The sequence below is a fragment of the Trichoderma camerunense genome, assembly GCF_050948025.1.
Source record: "Trichoderma camerunense strain CBS 138272 chromosome Unknown V8C40scaffold_18, whole genome shotgun sequence".
NCBI classification, from domain to species: domain Eukaryota; kingdom Fungi; phylum Ascomycota; class Sordariomycetes; order Hypocreales; family Hypocreaceae; genus Trichoderma; species Trichoderma camerunense.
The window spans coordinates 866,289-879,446 of record NW_028145352.1 but is presented as its reverse complement, the minus strand read 5'-3'; the positions used below and the strand labels follow the sequence as shown (position 1 = coordinate 879,446).

At 49.0% G+C, this 13,158-nt stretch overlaps 5 protein-coding genes across 5 annotated transcripts; 3 read left to right on the top strand and 2 right to left on the bottom strand.

The window, feature by feature from the left end:
- The first annotated feature begins 126 nt into the window (after positions 1-126).
- V8C40DRAFT_82751 (XPG domain containing-domain-containing protein) lies at positions 127-2,281 on the top strand. The gene is made up of 2 exons (XM_083223487.1): positions 127-586; positions 651-2,281. The coding sequence occupies exons 1-2, from the start codon at positions 378-380 to the stop codon at positions 2,215-2,217; spliced, it is 1,776 nt and encodes a 591-aa protein (XP_083069662.1). The 5' UTR covers positions 127-377; the 3' UTR covers positions 2,218-2,281.
- On the bottom strand, positions 1,954-5,028 carry V8C40DRAFT_254329 (uncharacterized protein). The gene has a single exon (XM_083217799.1). The coding sequence runs from the start codon at positions 4,944-4,946 to the stop codon at positions 2,346-2,348; it is 2,601 nt and encodes an 866-aa protein (XP_083069661.1). The 5' UTR covers positions 4,947-5,028; the 3' UTR covers positions 1,954-2,345.
- Positions 5,029-6,304: 1,276 nt separating this feature from the next.
- V8C40DRAFT_254328 (transcription factor IIF subunit TFG1) lies at positions 6,305-8,969 on the top strand. Its single transcript, XM_083217798.1, has 3 exons — positions 6,305-7,924; positions 7,979-8,450; positions 8,521-8,969. Exons 1-3 carry the CDS (start codon positions 6,596-6,598, stop codon positions 8,730-8,732), a joined length of 2,013 nt encoding a protein of 670 aa, XP_083069660.1. The 5' UTR covers positions 6,305-6,595; the 3' UTR covers positions 8,733-8,969.
- Positions 8,877-10,090, bottom strand: V8C40DRAFT_254327 (Pre-mRNA-splicing factor of RES complex-domain-containing protein). The gene has a single exon (XM_083217797.1). It carries the CDS (start codon positions 9,960-9,962, stop codon positions 8,982-8,984), a length of 981 nt encoding a protein of 326 aa, XP_083069659.1. The 5' UTR covers positions 9,963-10,090; the 3' UTR covers positions 8,877-8,981.
- Positions 10,091-10,235: 145 nt separating this feature from the next.
- Positions 10,236-13,108, top strand: V8C40DRAFT_82725 (ER-golgi trafficking TRAPP I complex 85 kDa subunit-domain-containing protein). Its single transcript, XM_083223486.1, has one exon. The coding sequence runs from the start codon at positions 10,433-10,435 to the stop codon at positions 12,743-12,745; it is 2,313 nt and encodes a 770-aa protein (XP_083069658.1). The 5' UTR covers positions 10,236-10,432; the 3' UTR covers positions 12,746-13,108.
- Positions 13,109-13,158: the final 50 nt, after the last annotated feature.

Below are 13,158 nucleotides of genomic sequence, written 5' to 3'. Positions count from 1 at the left end.
TGGAGCCCTAGGCAATCATACTGTGTGGATTGCACGTGAGGCTACGGTGCAATCTACTGTTGCCGCTAATGTCATTGGTTCTCTTGATGGACCGCCAATCTTTTAGACCTTGCACTCCCGCAAAAACACAGTGCGATTTCGACACAGATCATCATGGCGGGGCAATTCAGCTGCAGCAAGTGAATTTTGTCGGATTATCGCGAGCGTTATCATAATGCATGCATTGGCTTTCCGATTGTTGCTTAGACCAACGACCAGTTCCACAAAAAACATGTTGCCGCCGATGTAATATCTGGAAAGATTTACATGACTAGCATCCCGTATTAAGGGCCTAGCATCTACTCGCTCTTCAATTCAGCTAATGAGAGCTGGTCGGCATGGGGATTCCTCATCTGATTACCACGTTGGAGAATTATGCCTCCCATGAGATTCTCCAGCATCAAGTGGTAGTCATTGATGGCCCAGCATTGGCTTATCATATTCTTCATCTCTGCAGATTTCAAGGGGCCAATCAGCCGTCATATGGCCTCCTCAGTCGACTCGTCATTGAATGGTTGGATCGTCTTGAAGATCAGCAAGTGACCATGTCAGCTTCCTCCCAAATTCAGAAAGTAGCAAGTAAAGATGACAGGCAGCTAACACTCCAACAGTCGAGCCATATACTTCGATGGCTACCTGCCAGAGTCCAAGCAGCCTGTCCGTATGGAGAGGGTGATGAAAGTAACTTCTCGGCTCAACTTATTCTATTCTTCAAATTCCATGGCTTGTCCTCGCAAGCATGTGGTTCCCACAAATGATATATATCTAGATGCAAACCGCCCAGGAAGATTCACCGATAAAACCTCCCTGGACCCAAGCTTTCTTGTGCCCGCAATCATTGATGCTATCAGAGGTAGTCCTCGATACCGAGAAAAATGCTTCATTATTCCAGGAGAGGCTGACGCCTACTGCGCTTCGGACATTGCGAAGCAAGGTGGTACAATATTGACATCCGACTCGGATCTACTTGCTCACGACCTTGGCAATGGCAAAGTTATCTTCTTCCGAGATATCCATGAGAATGCTAGTTCGATGCTGGCTTGCGTGGTGTATGCGCCTCGTGAGATATACACGAAAATAGGACTGTCAAAGTCCGTGGAAGCTTGTCGCTTAGGGTATGAACGACTGCGTAACCCCAACGCAACGCTTCCTATGCTATTAAAGACCTGCACGAAACCTATAGCAGATGCTCTAGACTATGATCATTTTCGTCAACAATATGTCCATCACGAAAGTGCCCCAGTACCGCACTTGGTGGACGGTAGCTTGCTCTCATTGAGCGCTCTTGATCCCAGAGTGTCAGAACTGCTCCTTCAGATTGGCCAGGCGCCTAAAGCCAAGAACGCCAGAGAGAAGGCCAAGATTTTTCTCCCATCCTTATTCGATAATCCCACCAAAGGCACATCTTGGGACGCAAGCGCGCATGTCAGGACGCTGGCCTACACAGCGGCGTGCCGCTATCTTCAATGCCGCTGCTCTATATCAGTTGAAGAATACAGAAGAGTGCAGAACATCAGCCAAAAGGGACGAGAAATCTCACTACTATCTAGCGATGAGGCAAATATAGCGGCTAGTGAGCTACTGGAACTTTTGAGGCGAGTAAGAGAAACACATATAGCACAGCAGTATCGGTGGGTTCTGCTGTGCGTGATGCTGGATGTTATAGAATGCAACCAGCAAGGCAAGAATTCACATACACTAATCACGCTTCAACGAAATGGTAGCAGCTTGACTGCTACTGGAGATAAAATTCCTTGGGATGTAGTTCACTTTAGCGCACACATCCAAGCCGGGTTGTATTCGCTCCGCATATTGAGTCAAGTGCTCTCTTCTGTAATTGTCGAAACCAACAGTACAGATGAGTTTACGCTCAATCTCATTCAAATTGGTGGCATTTTAGCGGAGCTCCCTCCTCTCCATGAGTATCCGGACGTTTGTTTGCTATCTGATTTCTTAAAGGCGTCGAGAGAACAACAGATATTAAACATTCTATCAGAGTTTATAACTTTTGAGCAAGCACCATCTCAAGGCGAACAGTCTCGCCCGAAAGCAGAGGACAAAAACCCCAGCAAGCGGGGAGGCAAGTCACAAGGCATAAACAAGAAGACGAACAAGAAGACAAGTAATTCCAGTGCGAATAGAGGAAACAAATTCAATGTCCTCTCCATAGATACCTGAATAATACTAGATCTGATAGTAATCCATTCTTTCATATAGATTATTTTCTTACACCTAAATTTCCCCCAGCCATTATAAGGCTAGATGGCCATCTGGGGAAAAAAAGTATTTCTCTTGATCAGGTTCTTTCATACTGGAGTAGCTTCATGTATATCTGCAAGTAATTGCAAAAGCGCAACAGGGGCCTCCTTCTCGTCTTCAACGTCCTGCAACAAATCCTCTTGAGTGTCTCCATTACCAGCGGCGCGAAGTATCCTCCAGGCTCGGCGAAACTCGTTGCGAATCGAGACGATGCCGTTGTGTGTCACTGTTCGTGCCACATTGTGGTCTATTTCGAACGGATCTTCAATGGCGAATAGATACCGAAGTCGGATCTCTTTGACCTCTCCATTCTTGGTAGCCTGTGGAGAGGCTGGCGGTTGAGTATTTAGGCCTGAAGGGGTATGAGGTGCAGGAGGTGCATCGGCATCTGTCTTCTGGACTTCATATACCGTCTTCGCTCCCGTCCAGCCCTTTTCTTGCTTTGTCAGAATTCCTCCATGAGTTCGCAAACTGATGACATTGCGACCCCAGTCAAACCCTCTACTAAGACCATTGCCCATCATGCCGGTTTGAGCAAAATATTCGAAAAATCCTCTCAGTAAGTGCCCCACGCTTTCGGTGTTTCTGTTGAGCTGATTTTGGGATGCTAGTCTGATGATTTCTTCCTCGTTTCTCCAGAATTGGATATTGTAGCCTCGACAGCTTATCGTGGACTGTATCTCGGCCGGGGTCAAGTTGTTGGGGGGCGGCGGTGCGAGCTGTTGGAGATTGGGGCACACAAAGGGCTGCGCAACATTGACGAGATAGTGCAGTACCATCAGCACGTAACCATAGCTACTCAAAGTGCCACGGTATCCAGAGTTGATGCCACGCATTTTGGCCCAGTGCTTGACAAATAGAATCATGGGTCGGACTCTCGGGTCAGTATGCGAATAGCAGCGTAGCAAAAGAGTGTTCTGGAGAGCCAGGTGGGCAGAAAAGTTGATGTCGCATTGCACCCCAACATCGGATTTGGGAAACTCGAGCGGATCTCGTTGCCTCTGACCAGATTGATTTGGTGCCATTGTATGGGGGTCAGTAAGTGCCTTGATCTTGCCAAAATCTGAAGAGAACTCGGCCGGGATTGACACGACATAATATGGCTTCCCAGGCGCCATCATTCTCTTCTCGAGGGGCTGCCGCAATATTTCGATATAGCGTTTGATAGCAGGTACGACAGCAGCGTCGTACAATTTATTTTCAATAGCCCTTTCAAATTCATTGGCTAGATGAATACTTTTGTGGCGACACCCTATCGCTTGAATCGTTGCCTGTTCCGGGAATTGTTCAAGATAACCACTCAGTTGATCTCGTATCTCTTCACGAAATACCCCAGCAACATATCGGTTGGTTATGGTTGATTGAGGTGCGGGCGCCGAGCTTCCTAAACTGTTTGCGATGCTCCTTATTCTGGTGTAATATTGCGAAGGTGTTTCTTGTTGATCTTGCTCAAACATCAATAGTTGAACGGAAGGAATTTTCTTGAGCTTCTCGAGGGCCAGTTGAAGTTCCCTGTTGTATGTGATAGGTTCAATATCCAGCAGCGACCTAAGTTGCAGAGATTCCCACTGCCTTATGACTTTGTCATCCTCAGGTTGTCTTAGAGGGAGCCCCTCGTGCCATGATTTCCATCGGCGCAGAATGTTTTCTCCCTCTACTTGCATAAATACCCCAAAAAGAGAGCGATGGTCGAGTGAGTTTGAACGGGCATTCGCTGCAGCGATGGAAGGAAATCTGGCAACATGATCCCGCAAAGAATCGTCCGCTAGCCCCTGGACAAATGCGTAACAGACACGGTTTAGAATGTCCCAGTCGGCTGCCGTAAAATCTTTGCAGTTTGAAGCAGTAATATCGTAGCCACCAGCTCTCCGTAAAATGCGCTTGGCCAGACCATAGTAGGAATCTAGTGAGTTTTTAGGGCCTTGTTGAAGTCGAAATCGCTGTGGTTCAGTAGAGTCCTTGCAGAGTATCTCAAATTCGCCCAACGAATCTGAACCAGTCTCGGTGACTCCGCTTTGTTCGTGATCTTCGTCGTCACCTCGAACAGAGCCATCATTGTCAGGGTCTATTTCAGCAGCGCCGGATTGAGTCTCTTTATCAAGACCACGCTCCCATTTCTCGCGTGCTTCCAATAGACCTTTAAAGAGGTCTTGTGGAGGAAGCTCACATATCTTGATAATTGGGACTCTCGTGCGACTTAGAAGCCTGGCACCAAGCCCTGCCTGCAAGAATGCCTTTTCAATCAGTCGTGGTATAGGGGACCCAGGAGCATCAGGTGGAATCTTGGACAGAGGTGATACCAAGCCCAGGTCCAGGTCAGAGGCCTTTGTAGCAAAACCAGAAGACAAGCTGCCAAAACATTTCAGCTCCACGGAAAAGGGGGGGATCCTGTTGTTCACATCCGTTTCTTCTTCAAACTGGCTGATGACTTCGCGGCAGATATGCTCTATACGTTGACGAAAAGCCTCTTTTTCAGCTATTTCAGATCTGTCGATCTCGGAGTGACTCAAGACCTGATGACATAACATATCTAGTAGGCGGGCCTGGCTCGCGATTTCTTCGGGCCTGATGGAGCGATGTTGATAGTGAAATGACCCTGAGCTCTGGTGATGTGCACCACGAGACGGGGCTGCATTATATTGTCTCATGGTCGATGAATTCTGGTACTGAGGCCTATTCGCAGATGCCTGTGAAGGACCATTCCATGAATTTCGAGACCAGGAAAAGTCTGAGGGTCTCGGGCCTGAGGTTGAACGAGACTGATACTGCTGCTGCTGCTGCTGCTGCTGCTGCGGTGGCCATTGAGTATTCCTAGCCGGAAGCTGCTGCCGAGGCTCGGGGGCAACTGTGAACTGCATCTGACGTCGTTGAGCCTGGTTTGGTCGCCTTCTTGACGTGGAAGGAGTGCCTGCTGGATTGGTGCTTTGGTTGGCGTTGGCATTGGCGTTGGCATTAGCATTAGCATTTGTGAGAATCATATTTCGTAGATGACCCTCAAGCCCAGAGGCTCCGTCACCTTCAACACCACGTTCTCGTTGATTAGGGAACATCTTGTTTAATCAACGGATACCTAGGTAAAGATAAGTGTGAAGATTGCAGCAGTGGCGAGCTTTCAGCACTTTAAAAACTTTGGTATCTTATCTTTACAATTGACATACTCAATATCGCAGAATACTGGCTTCAATCTTCTGATATGTAAGTTCTAAAGCACCTGATAAGGGAGAGGGGAAGCGAGACAAACAGGAAGTCACTTCGGTACTGGGTGGTACACAAGAGGGGAATTGCTTTTTTTGAAGCAGGATATCCAAGAAATAGATACCACGAAGTGACTTTGGAGAAGCGGAGCTAGAGGATGCCAGCAAGCTGTTAGTGCAACGCTGCTAGAGCTTAGCCTTAGCAGGTACCGTCGGCTAAGGTACAGAGGATCGGCTTCAGCTGCTGCATGACACAGGCCCCAGCTACGGCATTGAACCTGACCCGACCTAGCAAGGTACCATGGCGCTGTAGATGGCTATTCCACCCCGTCCTCAAAGCCAATAAATCAGATATTAGAGGAATACAGCTATAGTACCAGATACTACAGAATTACAGTTGTAGTAGCAGATGGTAAAAATATATAGCTGTAGTAGGAGATACTGGAGAAATATAGCTACTATCGTAGCAGATACCATAAGAAAGTAGTGATACTACCTGGGAACCTGCAATTGATGAGAAGGCTTCAGGTTGCCCTCACATCTTGCTCCGTCACCTGAACTTTACTCAATCCACGGGGTGCTGTGTATCACTACTAAAATACTAAACTACTCCATTCAATGCCATTTTTGGGCGTTTTCTTCTAGCTCTATCTGTACCTTCGTAGTATGTAGCCTTGGTGGTACCGAGTGGTGTTACTGAGTGGGTGTTGGAGGCAGCAAACAATCGTGCTCGGTCCTTTGTCATCAAGCGTCATAGGCAGCGGCAGTTCTCCGGCCGCTGCCCTAGAGAACCGCCGCTACTAGTAGGCACCGCCTAGCTCTCGAGCATCTGCCGCCTGTATCCTCTTCACATCAACCTTCAACACCACTTCTCTCACAGCTGTGTTGCGGCAGCATCCCTTGTTCAATTCATCCGCTGTCTCATCTGCTGCGAACCGTATGAATCGCGCACTCTGACACGACACTTTCTCACGTAACACGCTGTAGCGATCAGCTGCAGCTCTTTGTTCAGCTGCGGAGGCACGACAACCTCGTGCAAAGAGGCCGCGTGCCTTTTTTGCTCATTTCAAACGTCGAAAGCTAGCGCTCATCACGGTATCGAAATGAGCGCCCCTGCTGGAAATCCCAATGGCGCTCCGCGGAGCCAAAAGCCCAATCCCCTTCGTCCTCTTCGGAAGAAGCCTGTCAACCCACTTGTCGCATCATCTCGCAAACCGGGCCCCAAGCCCAATCGACCGCCTGCGAATAGTGCACCATCGACTTCAGCGCAAGGCGCCGCGAATGGGGCCAAGCCCAACATCGAAGAGCTGCGGAAGCAATACGGCGGATGGAGCGAACCACCCCCTCCCTATACTTTCAGCGACATCCCGATCATGACAACCAAGAAAGCTCTTCTCGATGGAATCCGATATCATCTAATGAGATTCTCCCAGACTAAATTGGGAGACAAACCTATTGATCCGACAGACCAAGATGAATTTGCCAGACCCGTTACGTTACATCGGCGTGATGCTCGCCAACCTCCTCCAGGGAGAGCTGTGAAAGAGGAGGAGCCCGAACGACCTCCGGTAGATGAGCAAGAGGCAGAAAGACTTGCGCAGATAAAGGCAGAAAGAGAAGCACAAAGGGCTATCGATCAAGCCAAAATTGCTCCAGTGGCTAAAGAGGTGGTGCCCAAACGCCCGAAGAAGCAAAAGGAGGAGAAAACCATGTTCAACCGAGCTCCAAAAACATCAGCAGCAAAGAAGGAATCCGATTTGAGATATGAAGAGGCTCTACCATGGCACCTGGAAGATGCGGATGGGAAAAACGTGTGGGTAGGCAGCTATGTGGCTGCTCTTTCTGAATCCAGTGTTGCATTCATGATTGACAAGTCGGTTTTCCGCATGATCCCATTGGAAAAATCTTACAAGTTTAATGCCAAACCTCCCTTTCAACCATTTACGATTGACCAGGCTGAGGCTTTCATGAATCGCAAGGTTGACGTCGGTCGTTGGGTCATGAAAGATGAAGAGAAGAAGGCTGGCCTGAACGATCTTGAAGCTACGCGGCGGATGTTGTACGGCCGGGGTCAAATGATCAAATCAGAGAGTGATACTTTCAAGGCCGCCTCACGCGCGGAGAAGATGGAGCATGATGAACTCGATGTCTCAGGTGATGAATTCCAAGATGATGATGAGACCCCACACTTTGAGCGAAACGACGATGAAGATGCAAAAGAGTCCAAAGATCGAATTCGACGTGAACAGTTGGGAGCGAATCTGTTTGGTGAAGGAGATGAGCAAGAAGTGGACAAAGAACTGCAAGAACAGCTAAGGGAGGAGCTTGAGAGACAAAAATACGGCAAGACCACCAAAAAGGCTCTCATTAAGAGAGATCGTGAGGAGATATACGAAAGCGACAACTCGAGTTCCAACCCTTGGAGCAGCTCGGTAAGTCCACCCCCATGACACACTTGGCATAACTTATGATTAACATGCCCCCAGAGCGCTGAGGACAGCTCCGACGACGAGGAGGAAGCCGGAAAAGAAGATGAGAAGAAGGACGGAGACAATAAGGATGGTCAGGGCGATGCTAAGGACAAGTCCAAGTTACAAAATGCCAAGGGGTCCACCACCCCACAAGGCAAACAGAAGCTCTCTGAGATGGTCAAGAAAGGAAAATCTCTGAAGCGCGCCGGCTCCCCTGCCTTGTCAGAATCAAGCGGCAACGAGTCGACCCGGAAGAAGCAGAAGAAGGCATCTGCCGCGGCTCTTGGTAGCCGACCAAGCACTCCTGGACTGTCACAAACTACAGTGCGGCGTCCTAAGATTACAGCCGGCTCTGGAAGTGATGGAGAGGTCACTGCGGGTGAGATGTCGGATGGGGCGATGCAGAAGAAGAAGATTAAGCTTGTTGGCAGCTCAAGGGGAACGCCTTCTGCATCTAGGGCTGGCAGTCCAAATCCCGCCCCAGCTGGTAAGCTACTTACACTCCTCTTTGCTAGATGTCTTTCCATCTTTCTCGTAACTAATGATGAATATCACAGGTGGTTCTTCTCCCCTAACTGGTGGATTGATTGAACCATGGGAAATTCTGGAGAAGATACCTGTGGATGGAATAACGATTGGTGAACTTATCGGGTTATTCCAAGGTCGTGTTGGAGATGGACCAGGCCGCATGCCCAGAGGGGAGTGGATCACACTTGTTAGGCAGCTGTGCGACTTTGGCTCCGATAAACGTTTGCGTCGTAGAAAGTAATGGCCATATGGATACTTTCGAGCAAGGGTGGGAAGATCTCATAATTACTATGCTTGATCAAAGGCCGTTTAGGGATGAATTAGGAGAATAGCAGTTAGTCACAAGCTTGATGGCGAGATTCCATCTTTTGTGTGTTTCTTAAGATAAACGAAAAAGGAAAACGACGGCGCCGACTCGCCGATTATTTTGATGCCAGGCTATATAATCCTAGTTCTCGTAGGGTATCTTAAATATTGGTACATACTGTTGTTACTCATCCATTTGCCATGCATAATCCAGTCCCTTGTTGCGCTCACGCCGATTTAATGCCTTGAATCGCTCTGCTTCGAGCCCATTACCCCTGTCCACGCCGTCCCATCGGTATCCTGGCTTGATGCCATATCGATTAGGGGCTGCTGATCCTGAGTACACAGGGCGACGTTTCGAGCTCCTGCTTCCTCGGTTTGTGTCCTTCTCAGCCATAAACTGCGTCATGGGATCGTTCCATCTTTGCTGGTCCATCATTTCTCGGTTCATATCTTCGTCGTCGGCCTTGCGCGCAAAAGTCATGAGCTTTGCGTCCTCCAGCTCTTCCCTGCGTCGTTTCGCATTTTCCAACTGGACCTCGCCCTTGAGTGACTCCTTGGCAAGTCTCTCTTTTTCCTCAGCCTCGGCAGCTGCACGCCGTGCCTCTGCTCTCTTCATAGATATGTCGATTCGTCGACCGGTAGCATCTCGATAAACTGTCTCTTCTTCTTTTGCATTCTTCCGGTGACGTTCGAATTCATCGCGTTCTTCTTGCTGCCGCCGCCTCAACTGTGCCGAGACTGATGCGGCGCTTTGCAAGCCGGCATGTGTTCCGTCGCTCATCTTCACTACGCTTCCATCGCCTTCAACGACCGGTAGCTCATCATCAGCTTCCCTTGCTGCATCGTTTTCGGCAGCAGCTGAAGCGATAATGGCATCTGCAGCCGCACTGTCATCCTGATTCGGGGCACTTCCACCCTCCCCTACAGTCTTCCAATTGCTCTTCTTTAACTTCCGAAATTCAGCTGTAACATTTGAGACAGTCAATGGGCCATCCTCATCATCGGCATCTTGTTTGGTGCCTTTATTCCAGGCTGTGTCATCGTCGTCGTCGGTGATGAGAAGTCCCGACTGTGCCTTTTCTTGCTTGCGCTTGCGCTTCTTCGATGGCTTTGGATCAGCAACTAGGTATCGAGATGCGAGATAATTGGATAGATCGGCCATAATGTGTTGGATCGGATTAAGGAATCAAGGGGAAACGGATTCAAAAGGATAATTGGAGGAAGAGTAAGAAGAAATAGTAGAAGGAACTATGGGTCGAAGTATATAATAGAGCTGCTGCAACAAGGTCGCGAATGCTTGCACAGGAAATGGTACTTGGTACTTGCTCTATGCGCTCTGCAGCTATTATGCAGATATCGAAGCTGAACGGAGACCCGTCACCCCGGTACAGAAATGTGGAGCAATTCTAATAGTAGAAGTCGGGGCTTTGGATATCATGAGCACCGACCGTGGCATTTAATACGTAAGTGACATCTCTCAACGCATATGCGCCAGCTCGCTTCGCAAGAGGAATATGCAGAGCCGTATTGCGACATCCGACATTTGCGATCCCACTTCAGCCTTTGATTCCGCATGAAGTCTCTACCAGCGTGTGAATTGTCTCAGCGGAACAACCGCACCAAGTCGCCTTCATGCCGCGGCCTCAAGATGAATCGTCTACGGAACCGATTCAGGCGTTGCCCGCTGCGGCTTCCGCTGCAAAATTCTCTTATATGAGACATTCGACTTCAACCATCGAGCCGTTTCCAACTTCACCTTCCGATTCAACACTTGTCTATCGAAGATCGACTGCCGCCTCCCTATACGCCTCTACGCTGTCGCCACCAGGCTCAAGATCTATGTCACCGGCAGGGCGAGGATCTCCTTCTAGAGTTCTCTCAGGCACTGTTTTTGATATTGGCCAAAACCGTGGGTTACCAGAAAATGTCGGGGATGACCCAGGCGAACCATTGAACTTAATCCTAAAGTCGTTTGTGCCTCATGTGGCTGTCTATGCCTCACGGGATACAGAGGCTTTAATAGGCGAGAAAGGGTTTCAACATGGACTGTGGGAGCTATTGCGCCCGTTTGGTGAGAATATCCAGGGCAAGGTCAATATTAGGGACAGCAACGGCGTTGGACGAATAGTTGAGGATTTTTCTATACGATTTACACGATTTGGTGGAAACATAGAGCGCCCAGATGCCCTGTCGGCGGGATCTCAGCAAACACAGGCGCCTCGGAGTCAGAATGGAGCACAAGAGAAAACTGCCGGAAACCGGTCGGCCTTGAACGATATTGAGGCTGTTGTTGAGCGTCATCTCTCGTATGCAGAGGAATCATTCCTCGGAATGCCACATCAGAGTATCATGGCTAAAAATGGCTCTGATTCTGAGACGGCTTCTCCGTACTATGCTTTATATTTACGACGACTCTTATCGGGGCTACCGATCTCGGCACACGAAACGTTTGCTCATCCTGTTGCTTGCATCATAGCTATTAGCTCCCGCAATGCAGCCCCAATCGAAGAACTGCGGCGACTCTATACTGAAACCAGCCAAGGCGAGAAGAAATTGCCTTCATGGGTAGATGGAGACTATTTGAGGTACTATGTTCTAGTTCACGACGAAGAGAACGACGATATCGCGAGGTCCATGGCATTGTTTGAGCAGATGAAGCGACATCTAGGGCTTCATTGTCATTTATTACGGCTACGATGTAGTCAGAGTGTGGAAACCGATGATGACAGCATCCTTCTTCCCCGAAGTGATTGGATGTCCGCTGCCGAAGAGTTGGCAGAAATCCGCCGAAGTGAAAATGACGAAGACTTTGAGGATCCATCGCGGTATATATTTGAGTCTGACGCGACTGCGATCCGGACCTTTATCCGTGAAATGGTAATGCAATCCATTATCCCTACCATGGAGCGGCACGCTACTATTTGGAACGACCAAGTTGCCTCTAAACGCAAGGGAATAACGGGAAGGTTTATGAGTTTATCAAAGAGATGGACAGGGTTTGGCAGTAACTCACGATCTTCCTCCAGCGGCACCAGCACCAGCAAAGACGGCTACGATCCCTCTGGGTTCTACAGGGCCGATACTTCAGAGGCCATCATGCGAAAGCTAGCTGATTTTGCCTTTATGCTGCGCGACTGGAGATTGGCTCATTCCACATACGATCTGCTGCGATCCGACTTTAGTGAATCCAAAGCTTGGAAATACCACGCAGCGACTAATGAAATGGCAGCTCTTAGTCTTCTTTTAATGCCACAGCAGTTGACCTCTAAGAGCCGCGCGGAGACTGTGGACCAAATGCTAGAGTCAGCATTCTACTCATATAATACACGGTGTAGCTCTCCATACGGGGCGACAAGAACTTTGATCTTGGCTCAAGAGCTCCTGCGGCTAAGGGGAGGATCCAGTATTGATGATGCCGCACGCTGGTGTACCCGTCTACTCGAATCAAAGATTCTGGGCAATATCGGCGATGCGCTGCTCAAGGAGCGATTGGCAATCTGCTATGCCTCCAAACAGGGCGTTGGTAGCTGGAGCTGGGGAAGCCGACGGCGGAAATCGGCTGCTTGGAGCGTTTTTGCAGCTAGAGCGTGGGCCCAACAGTCCAAGCATATTCCTGCCCAACGATGTCTCAACGAAGCCAAGAGAATGTACGAGACGTTACCTCATGGCCATGGCATATCACGGTTCGCCATCGCTCGGGAGACCATGGACTCGCTGCAACACGAACTAACGGAGAAGTTGGAGTTCCCGGCTGGGCACGATAGGGGTATATCGGAAGATGCCATTGATGATGGGATAGATGAGGAAAGCGAGGCATTAACAGATATGCGCTCGAGGAGAGCAAGCAATCTAGCCCGAGACCGGACTTTGGAGACGGCACCCCTACACAACGAGGAAATGAGCAAAGATACCAATGAAGAAATAGATAAAGAGGGCTTTGAATAGGACAATGGGAATGGATTGGTTATGAAGGGAGATGGAAGGATTTAGCCACGAGCGTTGAAGTATGGATTTGGCAAAGATGTGAGCGGTTGGAAGTGTTTTGTCTTTGTCTACCCTTGGCAACCAGCCGGTGTGGTAATGGACGTGGTAATGGACCGCGACTAATGAGGCGATTCACTTTAGCGATTCTGTATCTATAGGTTCAGCGTGTAGATGAATGGAAGGCGGGCCTTTCGTTGGGTTTATGAATACTTAGACGATGTGAATAATGCATAATCTCAGGTGGTTCACATGATAAACTGTCATTTGATGGGACTGGTTCGTCTAGCATGCAAGCCTTGGTCATTTATGTGCTTTACAGATAGGTATAAGATTACATGCATTTTGTTGGCCGTCATAGAATACAATATCAGCAA